Below are 19,341 nucleotides of genomic sequence, written 5' to 3' on the forward strand. Positions count from 1 at the left end.
CTTAATGATAAATTATAGATGCATAGAGAGAAATTGCACGAGGTTGGGCCGACAACTGCTGGAAAGTTATAGGGTAAATAATCTCTAAAGCTTTCACAGGACTAGAAAATGTTCAAGTTTTACCCAAATAGGGTAGAGCAAATGTTGGGGGCATTAGAGTGGAGACGACAGAAGAATCGCACTTGAGTAACAGGGATAAATTAGCTCTAGAGTAAAGGTCATTATAGACATAACTGAATAAGCTTAAAAACCAGCCTTGTAAGAAACAAATTGATCTGCAAGTTACTCTACTGCCTGCCAAACATTCTTTAATGCCTATATAACACTCTTGAAATGAGGAAACAAAATCTAGACACTCTAAAATGTAATATTTATAAAATCTAGCAGCCAGTAAACAGTTACTAGATACACAGAAAAGCAGGACAATGAGTCTGATAATCAAGAGAAAAATCAATCAATAAAAGCAGACTCAGAAATGATGAAATTAGCAGACAAAGATTTAAAAAGAGTTATTCTAAATGTGCTCAAGAATTGAAAAAGAAAACACGAACAGAATAAGGACAGAAACAAAAAAATATTTTTAAAAGAACCAAATGGAACCTATAAAGATAAAAACTACAAAATCTGAAATGAAAATTTCACTGGATCAGTTTAACAACAGACTAAATACTGCAGAGGAAAATATTCAGTGAAATTAAATAATAGCAATAAAACAAAAACTATCTAAAATGAAGCACAGAGAAAAAGAGACTGAAAAAATGAATAGAACCTCAATGACCCGTGGGACAATATCAAGTGGTCTAAAATACATGTGATTGGAGTGCCAGGAGACAGAGGGAGAATGACAGGAACAGAAAACGTAGTTGACATAAGATTGCTGAAAATCATGCAAATTTAATGAAAATTGTAAATCCACAGCTTCAAGAAGCTCAAAAACCCACAAGCAGGGTAAACGCAAAGAAAATCATAGCAAGCCTCACGATAATGAAATTGCCAAAAACCAGAGATACAGGTAAAATCTTAAAAGCAGACAGAGAAAAATGATACATTTCATACAGAGAAACAAAGATAAGAATGTCCATGGACATCTTGTCAGAACCTAAATATGCCAAGAGACAACAGAACATCATTAAAATGCTGAAAGAACAAAAAAATCTGTCAACTTATGATTCTATGTCCAGTGAAATGACCCATTCAAAATGAAGCAAAAGGGGCTTCCCTGGTGGTCCAGTGGGTAAGACTCCACACTCCCAATGCAGGGGACCCAGGTTTGATCCCTGGTTGGAGAACTAGATCCCGCATGCACACCGCAACTAAGAGTTCGAAGGCCACAACTAAGAAATCTGCATGCCTCAATGAAGATCCCGTGTGCAGCAACTAAGACTCGGCACAGACAAAATAAATAAATAAAATAATAAATAAATATTTTAAAAAAATTCTCCTTACCTGCCTTGTTTTCTTAAAAAAAATGAAGCAAAAATAAACGTTTTTGGTTTTTTTGTTTTATTGTTTATTTTAGGAGAAAGAAGTTAGGATAATTTGTTGTTAGCTGACATGGATATAAAAAAGTCTTAAAAAGTTCTGTAGTAGAAGGAATACACCAGATGGAATGAAGAGGTTCAGAAATGATAAATATAAAATAATTTTTCTTTGTGGTTCTTAATTTCTTTAAAAGACAATTGACTGTTAAATGTAAGATAGTGTGAAATAATAAGAAATATACCTACAGATCTTCCTCAGCTTACAATGGGGTTACATCCCGATAAACCCATCCGAAGTTGAAAATATTGTAAGTTGAAAACTCATTTAATACACCTAACTTACTAAATGTTGTAACGTAGCATAGCATGCCTGAATGTGCTCAGAACACTTACATTGCCTACAGTTGGAAAAAATCATCTAAAACAAAGCCTAATTATGACAAAGGGTAGACTAGCTCATGTATTGATAGATTATTGAATACTACACTGAAAGTGAAAAACAGAATGGTCGTTTGAGTACAGAATACAGGCTGTAAGTGTATCAGTTATTTACCAGCCAGGTCTCCTGGCTGACTGCGAGCTGTGGCTCTCTGGAGAGTATGGTACCACATATTGCTTGCCTGGGGAAAGATCAAAATTCAAAATGTGAAGTATGGTTTCTAATGAATGCATATTGCTTTTGCATTACCATAAAGTCAAAAAATTTCAAATTGAACCAGTGTAAATCAGGGACTTTCTGTATTGGTCTCTGCCCCTGGCTTCTGCTAATATTTGATCTTTGACCCCAATTCCTGACAAAAAGGTCCTAAAACCCTTGGAATTTCCCAGGTGATAGGAGTTTCTTTTGTTCTAATGAGGTGGCTCTTGGTGGGCTTGTGGATGGGGACTGGTCACTAGAAAGACCAAGCCATGATTAGAAGCTTGGAACTATCATCCCTACCCCTCCATCCTCTGAAGAGGGGAGAGGGGCTGGAAAATGAGTTAATAATCGATCACACCTATGTGATGAAGCCTCCATAAACATCCCTGAAGTACAGGGTTTAGAGAGCTCCCAGATTGGTGAACACATCCATGTGTTGCGCCCCAGCTCCATGTGCTTGGGACCCTTCCAGACTTCACCCTATGTACTTCTTCATCAGGCTATTCATTTGTATCCTTTATCATATCCATTATAACAAAGTAAAGTGTAAGTAGGTGTTTCCCTGAGTTCTACACCAGACTAGCAAATTATCGAACCCAAGGAAGGAACTGGGGGAACCTCTACTTATAACCAGTTGGTCAGAAGTACAGGTGACAACCTGTAAGGATATAGAAGATTTGAGCAAACACTACTAATATATTTGACCTAACTGACTGATATAAAACAACATCCTCAATAACTAGAGAATATAATTTTTTTTCAGAGCATGTGGAACATTCACTAAATTGGTGATATGCCAAGCCATAAAGCAAGTACCAACAAATTTCAAAGAACTGAAGTCATACATAGTATGTCTTCTGACAACAGTGAGGTTAAGCTAGAAATCAATTAATAAAAAATGTAATACTTCAAAATGATTAGAACTTAAGCAATACTTTCTAACAACCTACAGATCAAAGAAGAAATAAAAATAAATTTAAATTAACTGATGATAAAAAATATGGTATAACAAAATGAATAGAATGCAGCTAAAGTGATGATTAGAGGGGAATTTAGAGCTTTAAATGTATACATTATGCAAAAGAGAAAAGTTGAGAATTGATGCTCTAAGATCTACTTCAAGAAACTAGAAAAAGAACTACCAAATGAACCTAAGGAAACCAAAAAGGAAGACAATACTCAAGATAAGAACAGATTATGAAAGACAATAAAGACAAAGCAGAAATAAAATAGAAAATTAACAAAGCAAAATTTTTCTTCTTTAAAAAGATGAATAAAATTGATAACCTCCACGAAGAATGACTGAGAAAAAAGAGACAGAAAACACACCTACCAATACTGGGCATAAAAAGTCCTACAGTACTAAAGGAAGCTAGTAACCATAAACCATTTTATGACAATAAATTTGAAAATTTAGATTAAATGGACAAATTTATGGAAAAACATGACTTACAAAACTGACATAAGAAGAAACAGAAAATCCGAGTAGTTACATATCTAACAAAAGGAACCCTCATATACTGCTGGTGGGAATATAAATTGGTGCAGCCACAGTAGAAAACAGTGTGAAGGTTCCTCAAAAAATTAAGAATAGATCTACCATACGATCCAGTTATTCCACTTCTGGGTATTTATCCAAAGAGCACAAAACACTAATTTCAAAAGATATACACACTATGCTACGTTCATCACTATGCTATGTTCATAGAGATGTGGTATAGGAGAGAATACTACTCAGCCATAAAAAAGGATGACATCTTGCCATTTGTGACAACATGGATGGACCTTGAGGATTTTATGCTAAGTGAAATAAGATGGAGAAAGACAAATACATATGAGTTCACTTATATGTGGAATACAAAAATAAATTAATTAATGAACAAATCAAATCAAACCAAATAAAAACAAACGTGGATACAGAGAACAGAGTAATGGTTATCAGAGGGAAGAGGGTACCAGAGGGAAAAACGGGTGAAGAGGGTCAACTGTATGGTGATGGATGGGAACTAAAACTCTGGCTGTGAGCACACAGTAGTGTATATAGGAGTCAAAATATAATGCTGTACATGTTAAGCACATAATGTTATAACCAATAAAAAGAGTACCTATAAAAATAATCTACAGCAAATAGAAAGATAAGCCTTCTGATATTAGGTTAAAAAGATAATGATCTATTTATTACCACTTCTATTTAGCACTGTATAGGTGGTCCCAGGCAGTACAAGAAAGTTAAATAAAACGTATACAAACTGGAAAGGAGAATGTCAAACCGTCTTTATTTTCAGACAACATGATTATCTGCGTAGAAAATCTCACAAAAAAGCTACTAGAATAATAAGTGATTTTAGCAAGGACAACAGAAAAAGTCAATTGCGTTTCTACATATTAACAATGAGCAACTGAAAATCAAAATTAAGAAAGCCACTCCATTTACAGTAGTAACACAACAAACTGTGAAATTCTTAAGGGATACATTTAACAAAATATACACAGGAACTACACACTGAAAACTAAGAAAACCTAAATAAATTAAGAGATACTCCATCTCCATGGACTGAAAGACTCAGTAGGTATCAATTGTTCCCAAATTATTTAGAGACTAAAAACAGTCCCAATCAAAATTCCAGCAGGCTTATTTGGTAGAAATTGACTAGCTAAATTTAAAATTTTTATGGAAACACAAAAGACCTAGAATAGCCAAAATAACTTTTAAGAACAAAATTTGAGGACTCCCACTACCTGTTTGCAAGACTTACTCTAAATCTCTAGTAATCAAGAGAGTATAAGGATAAACATACAGATCAATGGAACAGAGTAGAGAGCACAGAGGTAAACCCACACGTATACAGTCAACTGATTATCTGTAAAGATGACATTGTAACACAGTGGGGGAAGAAGAGACTTTTTAACAAGTGGTGCTTTAAAAATTGGATATCTATGGGCAAAAACTTTGACTTTTATTTACTATAAGAAATTAATTAGAATTGGATTATAGACTTAAGCCCAAAAGCTAAAAACTGTAAAACTTCGGAGAGAGAACATAGGAGAAAGCCTTAGTAACTTTGGGTTTAGAAAGATTTCTTAAATCTAATTCAAATTATTTAAAAAATTAATTAATTTGACTCCATCAAATTAAAAACTGCTGTTCTTTGGATGATGAAAATGAAAAGACAATCCACTAGCTGGGAGAAAATATTTGTAAACACATATCTGATACAGGACTTATAACCAGAATTTTTATGAACTCTGACTAAATAGAGGGTTATAGTGTGTTCTCAGATCAGAAGACACAATATTCTAAAGCTATCAAATGTCTCTAAATTAATCAATTTTAAACTGTATCATTTATAACTGCACACACAAAAATTGAATACCAGGGAATATATGTAATGAAAATTGTGCAAGATCACTACAACTACAAAACACCGACAGAAATTGCGAATGTATCACGTCCGGGGATTTGAAGACTTACTATTACAAAGATGTTAATTTTCTCCAAATTTATCTCTGGAGTCAATGCAATACTAGTCATATGCCCAGAAAATATTTTTGTGGAAATTGATGAGTTGATTCTGTAAGTCATATGGAAATGCAAAAGGCCAAGAATATCAAACAATCTTGAAGAACAAAGTGGAGAATTTACTTCAGACTATGAAGATTTATTATAAAACCACATAATGAAAACAGCGTGATTCAGGTGCGAGGACAGACAAACCAGTGGAAATGAATAGAAGGTTCAAAAATGAACCTGCCTCATTAATGACAAAAGTGTCACTGCAATGAAGTGGGGGAAAGAGATGGCTTTTTAAATAAATGCTGCTGAATCAACTGGATAACAACATGGAAAAAAAATAAACACTCACCCTACCTCACAGAATATACAAAAATCTATCCTACGTTGGTCATAGACTTAATTATGAAAGATAAAATAATAAAGCTTCTATAACAGTGTTGTACAATAGAAATCCAACATGAGCCATGTATGTCATTTATAATTTTCTAGTAGCCACATTAAAAAATGTAAAAACAGACAGATGAAATTAGTCTTAATCATATGTTTAGCTCAAATTTCAAAAATATTATCATTTCAATGTGTAATCAAATATAAAAATATTGAGATCTTTTACATTATTTCATTCAAACTAAGTCTTCAGAATCTGGTGCATATTTTATACTTACAGCATATCTTGTTTCTTGGTTTTTTTTTTCATATATAGCTCCTTTATTTGTAGAAAAGATTTGTGGAAAACAAGGTAAATTTTATAAAAATTACATGCGCTCCCAAAATGAAACTCATCACTGGTGATAAATAAGTGACTGAAGTAATAACCAGTTTACCTGGGATGATTTGCCAGGATGCTAAAGGGGAGATATTACTTGGTACAGCCCGCTATATGCACCAAAATAATAGTTACTGACCTTTGAAATTTATGGAAAGAACCATACAAATGGTTTTCAGATATAACTTTAATTTTTGGAAGTATTTGAATGGTTTTTAAAAATTTTTAAATATTTATTTATTTATTTTTGGCTGCGTTGGGTCTTTGTTGCTGTGCGCGGGCTTTCTCTAGTTGCAGTGAGCGGGGGCTACGCTTTGTTGCGGTGAGCAGGCTTCTCATTGCGGGGGCTTTTCTTGTTACGGACCACAGGCTGCAGAGCACAGGCTTAGTAGTTGTGGTGCATGGGCTTAGCTGCTTCGCAGCATGTGGGATCTTCCCAGACCAGGGCTCAACCCCGTGTCCCCTGCATTGGCAGGTGGATTCTTAACCACTGTGCCACCAGGGAAGCCCTTGAATGGTTTTAAACATGGGCTTGAATTTGTAAACATCTACAACTTTCCCCCACAAGGACTCCCAGCCCAAGGGTAAGCTGTGGCTTAACCAAATGGGAATGTCTGTGCTGTTGAAGGCCAGTGCTACTTTCCACGGAGGGGAACATCAACCCTTTTCTGGCTTGTTAGAACTTTCAAGGCCCTTATGTCTTTGATGCTGAGCATCTGGCCAGGGGCATTTTGTGAACCAGACAATGAGAGCTTCTTGGAATGAGTACATCTTGGTTTAGACAATACATTTTCAATAATTAAAGTGAAATGTAATCCTATCAAAAGAGAAAAGTTGAGTTGAATAGAAAAATATTTTATACAGCTTCAGTTTTAAAATTTAAATCCATTAACATAAATAAAATTAAAAATTCAATTCCTTACTCACACTAGCCCTATCTCAAGTGTGAAATAGTGGCTACCCTATTGGACAGTGCAATTCCAGAAGGTAACACACAACAGTATCTTTGTGACCTCAGGATAGGGAAGATCTCATAAACAGGATGCAAAAATCAACAACAATAAGGAAAAATATTGATAAATTTGGCTTTATTAAAATAAGTGCCTTTGTTTATCAAAAACACCTTTAGAGAGTGAAAAAGTTAGCAGAAGAGTGGGAGAAGATGTTTTATATATACATATATCTGACAAAGGACTTATATCCAGAATCTACACAGATTACAAACCAATAAGGAAAGGGCTGACTACATAATGAAAGTATGGACAAAAGACTTGAATAGAGATATCATACAAGAAAATATCTACATAAGCATGTGAACAGTAGTGCAACATCATTATCAGGTAAATGCCAATTAAAACCATAAGATACCACCACACGCCCATAAAAATGGTGACATCAACAAAACAAAACAAAACTGAAACTATGGAGTGTTCTCAAGGGTGTAGGTCAAGGGGAGTTCTCAGTTCCTGCTGGAGGGTATATACATTGGCACAACCACTTTGGAAAACCATTTGACAGTACCTACTAAAGCAAACCAATCACGCCTAACCCCAGGACCTAGCAATTCACTCCCAGGTACGTACTGACAGAGATTCTCTCTTCGCCCATACTCTAGCCAAGCTCACCTGAGCCCCCTCGACTAGACCTCAAACTTGGCCCGTAGCAACTAGGCTCTCAACACAAATAGTTTAGCCCACCCTCTTCTTCCTACACTGAAAGACTTAAACACTGGCAGTTTCTAACAGTTCAAGGCCACATCCCTAGGATGACCCCATCCCCCTTAAAGTACCTGCCTGAGAAAACTCAAGACTGACAAATGAATTTACTGTTTGTTTTAGCCAACACCTGTCTATAGGCTCCTGACCACACTTTCTTAGAGCCTTTACTAAAAAGGACTTACAACTGTCAATGCTTCTTCTGCCCCTTTGAGATGTATATGTATCTCCTACCACTCAGGAGGACCAGAAAGCCAGTCCTTTCAAATGCAATCATCAGGAAGGATAGGGCCTCAGTCTCCCAGTTTCTGGGGGAGGATAGAATCCTAACTTCAATCACTGCCAGCTAACAGACCCAGCTGACCTAACCAGCATTTACACTAACCGACCGTGTAGAACTTTTCACTTCCCTGACTCTACTGAGACCCCACTCACCCCTCTCCCTATTCCCTCATTCTCCCTGTCAAACACCCAGCCACCTCTGGCAAAATCGAAGCTGAGTTCAGTTCATACTGAACTCTCTTACCTACTGTAACAATAAATTACTAATTAAACTCTGTCCTTACCACTTTAACTAGTATCTGGCTTTGTTTATCTTTGACAATATCCAACAGAAACACTATGTATAAGGGTGCTGAAAGCAGCATTCTTCACAATAAAAACAACTGAAAACAACCTAAGTGCCCAGCATCAGAATGCACCAGTAAAGAGTGTCATATTCATACAAGCGAATAAAATGAGGTGGCGGAAAAGAGGAAACCACTGCTACGCATATGGACATGGATACATCCCCCTTATCGTTTAGTGAAAGAAGCCAGGCACAAAAGAGCACACACTTGTATTAGTTTTCTATTGTTGTGGGAGCAGTGAACACCATAGCAGCTTACAAGAGCACCTACTGATTATCTCATAGTCATGTAGGTCAGAAGTGCAGGCCTGGCTCCACTGGGTCCTCTGCTCAGTGTCTCCCAAAGCTGCAGTCAAGGTGTCCACTGGGTTGGGGTCTCATTTGCAGCTAAGGGTTCTCTTCCAGCTCATTCAGATTGTTGGCAGAATTCAGTTCCTAGTGGTCGTAGGACACGGAGTCCGTTTTCTTGCTGGTTGTCAGCTGGTTGTAGCTCCTAGAGGCCTCCTGCTCATAAGTTCTCTCACTGCATGACAGGTTACTCCTTCGAGGCCAGCAGGACCATGTTTTTCTCATGCTTTGAATTTCTGACTTCGGGAAGGGCCCAGTCCTTGTTAAGGGCTCACCCGATTACGTTAGGCCTACCCATTTCCCTTTTGATGAACTCAAACTCAGTTGTCTTGGAACTTAATTACAATTGCAAAACCCCACACCCTAAGCACAGGAGTGAGATCCACCATATTCACATTCCACCACACTCAAGAGGATGAGAGTACATAGGGCAAGAACATGGGAGGCAGGCAGCATGGGGTCCTCTCAGAATTTTGCCTACCACAAGACTGAATGATTCAAATTTATAAAGTCAAAAAATTGCAAAAATAATCTAAGATGACAGAAGTCAGATGGTATGCACTTTTGTTGGGTGGCACATATATTTGGGAAGAAGCATGAGGGAGTCTTCTGAATGCTGGTAGTGTTCTATATCTTGATCTCCAAGGTGATTACACAAATGTGCACTTTGCAAAAATTCATCAGTTTTGTACTTAATATTTGTGCATGTATTTTATACTGCAATAAATATTTTACACAAAAATTTTAAAAAAGAGGTTCTCAGGGTGCTTTGTTTAATTACATAGAGGAGCAATAATCAGCATTAAAATTGTTGGTATAAAATTGGCACTGGTAAGTGCTTGAAGTCAGTTTATGCCCCCAAGTAAAAGACACTGAGAAGTTTATGTTTACCAATAATTGACCTGGCAAGGTGTGTTGCAAAAATGAGAAAAATTAAATTTCAGCTGGCTCTTTATTCAAGTGATCGTAAATCTGAGGTATTTCCATTTGAATAAATTTTGAAAGTTTCTCACTCTCCGTTTCAATACTGTTTTCTCTCTCCATTGCATGGAAGTGTGCAGGAAGTTAAGTGTAAAGTGAGCTCTGTGTGTGTGTGTGTGTGTGTGTGTGTGTGTGTGTGTGTGTGTGTATTTGTGATTGGTAGGCTGGACGAGGGCAGGGAAATACAAGGAAACTAATGGGCCTTATCTGATAGGGTAGGTAAAATTTTTACATTCTTAGGATACTGACTTAAGAACACCTCAGAAACACAAAGCTCTTCTATGTGATGGGTCCAGGCACTATTTTCAGAGCTGGTCAGCTTTAACCTAATTCCATTCTGCACTCCCATTCTGTTCCAAGCTAAGGAAGTCACACCACTTCCTAATGAATATAAATGAATGCAGCCCTCCGTGGAAAATAAATCAGGAAAACACATTTACCCCAACTTATTCTAATCAGCACATACAGAAGTCATAAAAATAGGATGTAAGTAAACTAAAGGCTAATCTCACTATGAATTTGATGCAAAAATCTTAAATAAAATATCAGCAAACAGAACAGAAAAGTATATTAAATAATAAGACACCATGACTGAGTGGTATTTATTTCAGCAATACAAGGATGGTTCAGTATCAGTGAATCCATTACATAATTCATACTATTAATTAAACTATGGAGCAAAAATCATGCAGTCATCTCAAATTGTGCTAACATTTAATAAAATTCAACATCCATTCAGGATTTAAAATACTTTTAATAAAACAGGACTAGATGGCTATTTTCTCAAAATATATCTGGGTCAACCCAGAAGCCAGCACCATGCTTAAATGGGAAAACATTTAATGAGATGCATTCTCATTAAAGTTCAGAATATAATATAGAAACCATTATCACTACCTTAATATTGTTCTAGAGATGGTGGAAACCAAAGAAACTAGGAAACAAAATAAGTTAGTGCTATACAACTTAAAAACAAGAGGTAAAATTATCATTATTTGTAGATGTTATGACTGTATATTTGGGGAGGACCTAGGAGAAGTCATTGAAAAACATTTACAAGCAAAGAGAATTTAGTAAAAATGGATGGGTCAAAAATTACTATACAGAAATCAATAAATTTCATATACACAATAGTAGGAGGATAAAATGGAAAATATCTTATTTATAACAAAAACAAACATATCTAATAATAAAATTAACAATAAATATGCAAGATCTGTATGATGTAAAGTTTAGAATATTCCAGAGGGTCACAAAAAAAGATATGGGCAAATGGAAAGGCAATTCATATCATAAGGCTGTAAATTCTCACCGAGTTAGTTTGTAAACTTAATCCCATAAAAGTACTCACAGGATTTTGGGGGTACATAGGCAAGCTAATGCTCAGTCCATATAGAATATCAAAGAAGCAAGAAGAGCCAGGAAAGTTTTGAAAGAGAAGATCAATAATGAAATACTCTTCCTACCAGATGGTAAAATACAGAATTTTTTAAATATATAAATATATAAAGGAAAATAATCAAAATAGTATGGAACTGATACATAACAGACAACTCAATAGAATATAATAGATGGTGTGGAAATCAGTCCAAGTACAGGAATCTGATATATGATAAAGATGTCATCTCACGTAAGAGAAGAAAAGATGAATATTCACTAAATTATTTTAGGATAACCAAAGAGACATCTAAAAAAAGAAGGTTGGATCCATAGCTCACATTTTATACTAAGGTAATTTCTTGGTATAAACATATAAATGTAAAAAAATAAGAAACTTTGTCCATAAACTTAGAAAAAGTTCTTTCTGAATTATATTGTACAAAGCCCAGAAGCCATAAAATGGAAAATTGCTACAACTATTATATAAAAGTAAAATTTTATGTGGCAAAAATCACCATAAACAAAGTTAAACACAAACAAGAAGCTGGAAAAAGTATTTGTAATTTATATCACAAGGAAAAAGCTAAGTTTCCCTTTTTCAAGAGTCCCTACATATTATCAAGAAAAATACCAACAACCCAACAGAAAACTAGATAAAGACAGAAACAACAGCTCACAGAAAAGGAAATACAAATGACTCTTCAATGTATGAAGAGATGCTCAAGCTGTAATCAGGCTGGTAAAGATTTGTTTTTAAAGTTGGGTAGCGCACTGCAGTGTAGAAATAGCACTCTCATACTTTGCTGCTGGGGAGGGTGAAGCAGCACCACTTTGATGGAGGACAATTTGGCAATATCTATCAAAATTCTCAATTCACATGTACTGTGTTCCAGCATTTCCACTTCTAGGAATTTATCTTAGAGGTAAATTCACACATATGCCAAATGGCCCAAGCTCTTCATTATTGTAGCACTGTTTGCAATAACAAAATTTTGAAATACTTAAGCTTTCCATCACAGGGGACTGACTGGCTACGTAAATTATGGTACATCTACACAATGGAATACCACGGAGCTATGAAATGAAGGAGAAAGTTCTTTATGTACTAACACAGAATGATCTCCAAAATAAAATTAAAAGTTCAAAAAAAGTATGTACAATATGCTAGCATGTTATTATTTGTTCAAAAAAGAAAGAATATGATATGTAAATTTTCTCATATATTCATAAATTTTGTCTGGAAGAATGCCCAAGAACCTGATAATAGTATCTGTCATCAGGGATAGGACCTGGACGGCTCCGGGACAGACAGGGACAGGGATGGGAGATAGGACTATTCATTTTGTGCCTTTTGTACCCTTTTATTTTGAGCCATGTGAATGTATTATCTATCAAAAAATGCACAGCATGATTAAACTTTATGATGTAATAAAAAGGGTGTAGTTATACACCAGCCTGTCCATGCTTATCCTGAATTGGCTAAAAATAAAGTCTCTTGTTAATCTGTATAGCTTTTTGAGTAAAGCACCAAAAGAGAGAAATAATTTTTTGCTTGAAAACTGAAATCCCAAAATAAAAGTTAAATTTTTTTAAAGTTTAAAGAAATAAAGAAAAAGTTCTCAACAATAGGGATGGTAGAATCAGTTTGTTTAAAGCAATCAAACAAATAACAACAACAAAAAAGAAATTATGTAAGTGTTTACACTGTCTCTAAGGATATGAGAGATTACGTTACTTTTTAAAAATATTTCCTTATTGTTGAATTATTCTGATCTGTTGATATATTAATTTTATAATTTGAAAAATTATAATCAGATTTAAATATAAAAAAGCCTTAGGTCCCATTGGTAGTCAAATATACATAAATGTGTTTAAGCTAGTAATAAAAAAAAATACCAGTTTAAAAGAGACACCATTTTCTTGACTAGTAAAATAGCAACACTGAAAAAATATGATACTGAATGCAGGTAACAGTATGGTGAAAAGGGTACTCTCATTAATGGTGAAATATAAACTGGTACCTTCCCCTTGTTTTAACTGAAATTTACAACACGCCGTTTTAAGAAATAACACAGAAAGAACCTATATAGTCTTTACCCGTACAATTCTCTTTTAAAAAACAATTTGTCGGTGTCAGTTAAGAATCTTAAAAAACTCACACTTTTCAACTAGTAATTCCATTTCTTAGAACCTATCCTAAAAAAATATAATTCAAAGGAGAGAAAAAGCTATATGCATAAAAATGTTCATTCAATGCCATATATAAAATATAAATATATTCATATATATATGTGTTAAACGATAAGAAAATAGTTCATTAAATAATAACATAAACACTAGACAGAATATTCTACAGCCATTATATCACATTTATGTACACTATGAGGTAACTGTCTTAATAGCTATGATATAATATTGATTTAAAAGATAAAATTTTATGTATAATAGTGAAAAATATTCATATGGTCAATGAGTGGGAAAGTAGTGGAATTATGGTTGATTCTTTGCCTCTTCCAAAACCTTCTAGAACGTAATTTCAAATTTAATTTTTTCAGATTTTTTTCAAATTTTCTAAATTCAAGTTTTCCTACTTTTGTCAGAATTTAATTTGAGAAGCAAAAAGAGATGAAAGATGCCTGCTTGTTAACCCAATAACTAATTGCCTGGCATGAACGGTAGACTTTTGTTAGGAAAGAGCCACTTACTTGCATCTTTCTCTGGAGAAGGAGGAGGGACCCCCTGCCCCAGACAGGTGCCATTGACCAGCTTCTCTGGGGGCTGGGCATTGCCCATGGGCAGCACCTTCCCCTTGGGGCTGCTGAAGAGGTCTTGCAGGTCCTTTCTTGGTCTGGATTCTCGGAGGAAACTCTCAAAAGATTTGTCTTTGAGTCTGAGGGAGGAAAAGAGTGAGGTCTTTTTCTTGGGATCCCTGGAAGCATCTGGGACGGTCTCTTGCAAACTCACTTTCTCCAGGAGGGTGGGGACATCTTCGATCTTGCTGCAGGGTGGGGACACGAGTGCAGGAAATGTCTTGGATGACTGGTTGGGCAAACTGTGGGTGCGGAGGGCAGGGTCAGGAGGGCTCGGGGCTGAGGGCTGGGCAGCCCTGGCGGCTGGGGGGCCCAGGGAGAAGAAGGCTGAGGCCCTGCTCGCTATGTCTCTCTTGGAGGACCGTTGGTCCCAGTCTTTACTGGAGCTGCTTTTCCGAAGGCTGAATGAGCGAGTGCAAGCGTGGGGTGGGCTGGTGGGCAAAGTCTTTGACTCTGGCTTGGCCCAGGCCTTTCTCCCATTGTCGGAATTGGGGAGGAGCGGCTCCAGGGACCTCCGGATGGCGTTGGCTATGAGCCGCAGCGGGGACTTGGGCGGGGCCACGCTTTGCTCCCTGGGAGTCCGTTCAGCTGGGGTCCTCATCTTCTCCTGAGCCTCTCTCTGGGCTGGTAAGGTCTCTCTCACTGCCCGAGGGAGCAGCAAGGGGCGGACTGGTTTCAGCACACCTCCTCCTCGGCCACTCTCGGGGCTTTTCTGGGAAAGTCGCACCCTGGCTTCCAGGCGCAAGCTCTTAGGGTTGGAGTCATTCCAATCTAGCAACCTAGTCTTCTGCTCCCGAGTGAGAACCAGCTTCTTTAAGCCCGACTTCTTCTCCTCTGCCAGCTCTGACCTACCCTCCTCTCCCGTCCTGGGTCTGGTACTCCCTTCTCCAGGGTCCTCTCCAGCCCTGGGAGACAGCTGTTGGTCTGGCGAGCACCTGTCCTTCCTTCCAATGGGGTGTGGGCCTCTGTGGATGCTTCTGGTACCCACAGGAGGGGCCTCTGCTTCCTGACTCCCATCAGAAGCCATCTCTGCAGGGCCGGATGGCCTCGAGCTTTCGAGGCCGTCTCCACCAGGCCTCACCAGACAGTATTCTGTCTGCTCCAGCACCTGGCCATGAGGGATATGCAGGGGGATTTCCTTGGATGGTCCTTGGGTTCTGGCTTGCCTCAGAAAGCTTGGGGTGGAAGGACTGAAATGACCTCTCGAGACCTGAGAAGGAGGGTTGCAAACTGTCACCTGGAAGGGATAGGCAAAAAGGAGCAGTGATTTTTAGAAGTTCCCAGCACTTATTTATATGAGGAACGCACATCTCAGTCTATAGCCCCCTCCCTTCCTCTCTCCAGATCTCGGATACCCAAAGTCAAAAAGAATTCTGTCTAGGATGATTTCAGAGGGCCACTCTTCCTTCTAAGTGGCTGCCTTGGCATGGGCCGGAATTGGCCCAGAGCCCCTATATCACTGACCAAAGTCTTTCCTGAGCCTTAGATTAGGTGGGTAGGAAGCCAGAAAGGAAAGCAAAGTCACTGACAAGCTCCTGGGCCAGTAAGGGGACGGCTGGCCTGGTCCCTGTGGGTGGCCAGGCACATAAGGAAGCTCAGCCATGGTCCCTACTAAAGGGCACATTCCACCCATAGGTATGTTCCTCCAACAACCAAGAAACCAAGGCTTCTTCTTTGGAGACCATTAAGGTAAGGATAGACAGCTACCCTTCTGGCTTGGAGCTGTGGTGGCAGGATAGCCTTTAGGATCTTCCAGTGACCCTTCAAAACCTGACTCATGCCTCTCACCACTGAGAAAGCAGCCATTTCTAGCATGCAGGAGCTTGGCCCTTGGCAAAGGGAGAATATAGAAGGCTTGAGAAGGAGTGACTGTGCCCTGCCAAGAGCTCTGGTCATGGGAGCTTCACAAGAGTATGTACTTTTCTGTCTTGGATCTTCTACTTCCCAGAGCCTAGAACAAGGTCTGGCAGGTAATAGAGGCTTGATAAACCCATATTGAAGGAAAGAGTCCAACCATGACTGTCTCGGTGATGCCATTTTCTATTCAAGGGGGTGTTGCTTCCAAGGTCCTCAGCTGCTACCAAAGGTACCCTGCGTTCTGTGCCTGCCATCCTACAGCTGCCAGCTCCTCTACACCCTCTGTGAGGCCCTCAAGGGCAGAGCACAAGCCCTAGCATCTCTGCATCCCACAGTCCAGCTCAGATCCCATGCCCTATAAAGTCTGCTGAACGAGTAGGTGGCTGTGCCCTCCGTGGCTGAGAAGGAGCAGGGTGCACTTTCGTGGAAAGGACGAGTGAAGAGGTGTGGGGTGGACTCCTGACAGAGCATCCCTCTGGCCCTGGCTGTGCACTTGGGGTGACCCAAGGGTGCTGGGAATCCAGAGCTCAGTGTGGAAGTGGGAGGAGTACAGGCAGCTTGTCGTCCTCACGCCTGTGCAGGGCCCTGAGGGCACTTACCTGAGGCGGGGAGAAACTATCCAGAGCATGCGGGACACCAGCTGAAGAAGAAGACGGCAGAGAAGGCGAAGGGGAAGGAGAAGCTTCCTTTGGAGGCGCCATAGGTCTTTTGTTGTTCATTGGTGTCATATCTACCAAGGACAGAACATGCTCTCCATTACAGACTTGTAGCTTCCTTATTTTATCAGGAAAAGAGGAGGTTTTCAGTGAAGCTCCTCTCTATAGAGTCAGAGGGAGGAAGATGCCAGAGACAGATTCAGAGGCCCCGGAGCCCACTGCTTGGGACTTGGAAGAACAGGAGTGTCAGGCTCCTGTGGGGGAAGTAGGTCCCAGGACGAAAAGTCCAAGAACCACTGTGTCTCACACACACGTGAGAACGTCCCCGAGAGTTAGAACAGGGGTCTCCAGGGTGTTTCTGGGAAACGGACATCTACCTCTAAGGTTTGCCCTAGACCCATCGTGGTGGGGAGCTGGGGCTGCATTAAATCACTTAGTCGATAAACCACCTGAGGCCTCTTCCCATAAGATGCACGCTGGACCATTCGCCACGGGCACAGACAGGAAAGGCAGTCACTGCCAAGGAAACGGGCTCTTCCTCCCACATGTGTATCACGGGGCTCTCAGACGAGATGGTTAGTTTGAGATTTTAAGAGAACACAAGGGAGGGAGGTTATAACGAGTATCAGATCATTTGAAGCATATGGAGTGGGGTTCGTGCCAAGCTCCTGTTGGTCAGGGAACAAATGAGAGCCAGTGCATGTGCTGTCCTTCTCGACGGGAGAAAGGAGTGTGGCCAGGGCCAAGGATGAGCCTCATCCTGAACTGTGGGAGCTGAACCCAATTAGTCTAGTTACAGCAGAATTCCGACAGATGTCGCCTATAAGATCAACCTCATTCCCTCTCTCATGAGTGCACACACACGTGCGCACACAGATCCCCCCCACCCCCGCCAGTAACCTTAATCTAAACTCTCGAGCATTTTGCTTCCCTCTTGGACCGTTTCAATAATAGGTCCTCAAAGGGATTCAGGAGACACCATCCTCACTTCCGGATTTGCGCACTCAATGTCTGACCCTTCAGCCCAGCCAGCTCTCCTGTTAGCCTTCCTGGCACATAAAGGCTGTTCCGCAGAGACTTCCCAGGACCACTGTCTCTAACGACCCATTCCTGTCAGACTTCCTGCTTCTGGCTGCTCAGCTGACCCACTTCCCTTTCCCTCCAAGGTGTCCAGCCTTCAGATTTCAGCTTGTTTCTAAACACAATCCCCTGGCCTCAGTTTCCCCAAAGCTTTGGCTGAGAGGTTCCTCCTCTGGGACCCACCCAGGCCAGGCTAAACCCAGGCCTCACTCCAAGAGGAGTTCCTTCCAGACCCGTGTGCACAGCGGAGCCACACAGGGGGTTGTCGGTACTCCGTCCTGCTTTCCTCTTACAAATGCAAGCACGTTAGAGCTTGCGTCCCAGGCCCGGCCTCTGAAAAGCTGGCCACACACACCATCAGCAAGCTCCCCAAGGGAAGCGCTCCAGGGGAAAAGGTAACTTGGGGGAACAGATCTGAGGGCGGCAGGAAGGAGCTGCTGGGGACAAAGGCCACTGGCTGCCAGGAGCTGACACTGGGTGGGGGGGTGGGGGCGGCTGGCCGGCCTGCCTGTCACCCGAACCCCCTTCTCAGCCCCCGATTAGATGGTTCGAGCCTAAAAAGGCAAAAGTTGTGAGCCAGTTGTTGCCTTGCTTCCTGTCCTCAGCTTGCCAAATTCCTGCTGAATTCCTTCTCCTCCTTTTCCTGGCCCCCTCATTCTCCTCTCTCTGCCACCTCCTGAATCAAACTCCTGAACTTGTCCCAAAGTCCCCTCAGCTCCACAGACTGCCTTTTTGTTCCCCCGAGGAGCGATCCGGGAACCCTGCGACACAGAGCCAGGACACCTTGGGAGCCAAGCTGATAGGAAAGCCTTGGGGTTCTCAAGGTCATGACCTGGGAGCTGCCCCCCTCTCCTGTGTCTAATCCCCAACCCCACCCAGCAAGTGGGATCTCTCTCCACACGTGAGCCTCAAGACTGTCTTCAGGATAGAAATTGGGGGCAGGGGGCTTGAGGAGGTGGGGGAAGCAAAACACCTGCCATTCAAGCCACTGCCTGGGAGGTGGGCAGTGCCTAGGAACGGAAGGGGAGGCCGGAGCCCAGCTGACAGGTGATGGGAAATCTCACCCACCTGAGGCCTTTGGCTTCCCTCAGAGGATGGTAAAGGGGAGCCTGGGACCCCACCCCTGTCACACCCACACCAGCCGCCTGACACAGTGAGTTACATAGCCCCTCAGTTTCATCTGAAAAATGGGAACCCTAGTGCTGTTTCATGGGGAAGCTAAAGAAATAAAATGGGATAAAAAGAGGTGCTCAGTGCAAAGCACAAAGTAAACGCCACATGCTAGCTAAATATTAATTCCATCCCCTTCCCTTCCTCCCATGCACATGAGTGGTGTCCAATAAAGGCACTGCTAAGCGGCTGACCTGTTCCGGGGGGTAGGAGGTGTTGCACATCCATCCTGGCCAGGATTCCTCTAACTCACGGCCCACAGGCTTGGTTCTCATTGACCAACTCAGGTCCTTCTCGCCCTTTCTTGTTTTGCTT

At 40.4% G+C, this 19,341-nt stretch overlaps 1 protein-coding gene across 9 annotated transcripts in view; it reads right to left on the reverse strand.

The window, feature by feature from the left end:
* MICAL2 (microtubule associated monooxygenase, calponin and LIM domain containing 2) overlaps positions 1 to 19,341 on the reverse strand; it is a 223,359-nt gene that overhangs the window by 43,365 nt on the left and 160,653 nt on the right. For all 9 annotated transcript variants that reach the window (XR_016393816.1, XR_016393817.1, XM_089915154.1 and 6 more), the window contains 2 exons: positions 16,720 to 16,850; positions 14,159 to 15,500 (listed from right to left, as the gene is read on the reverse strand). Coding sequence is in view for 7 of the 9 variants with exons in the window: in XM_089915154.1 (XP_089771280.1) it covers positions 14,159 to 15,500; positions 16,720 to 16,850 (1,473 nt within the window). In the remaining 2 variants the exon portion in view is untranslated. The remainder of the gene's footprint in view (positions 1 to 14,158; positions 15,501 to 16,719; positions 16,851 to 19,341) is intronic.

Source organism: Delphinapterus leucas, chromosome 7, assembly GCF_059928025.1.
Source record: "Delphinapterus leucas isolate spDelLeu-1000000601 "Yukka" chromosome 7, BTC_Dleu_Yukka2, whole genome shotgun sequence".
Lineage (NCBI taxonomy): Eukaryota > Metazoa > Chordata > Mammalia > Artiodactyla > Monodontidae > Delphinapterus > Delphinapterus leucas.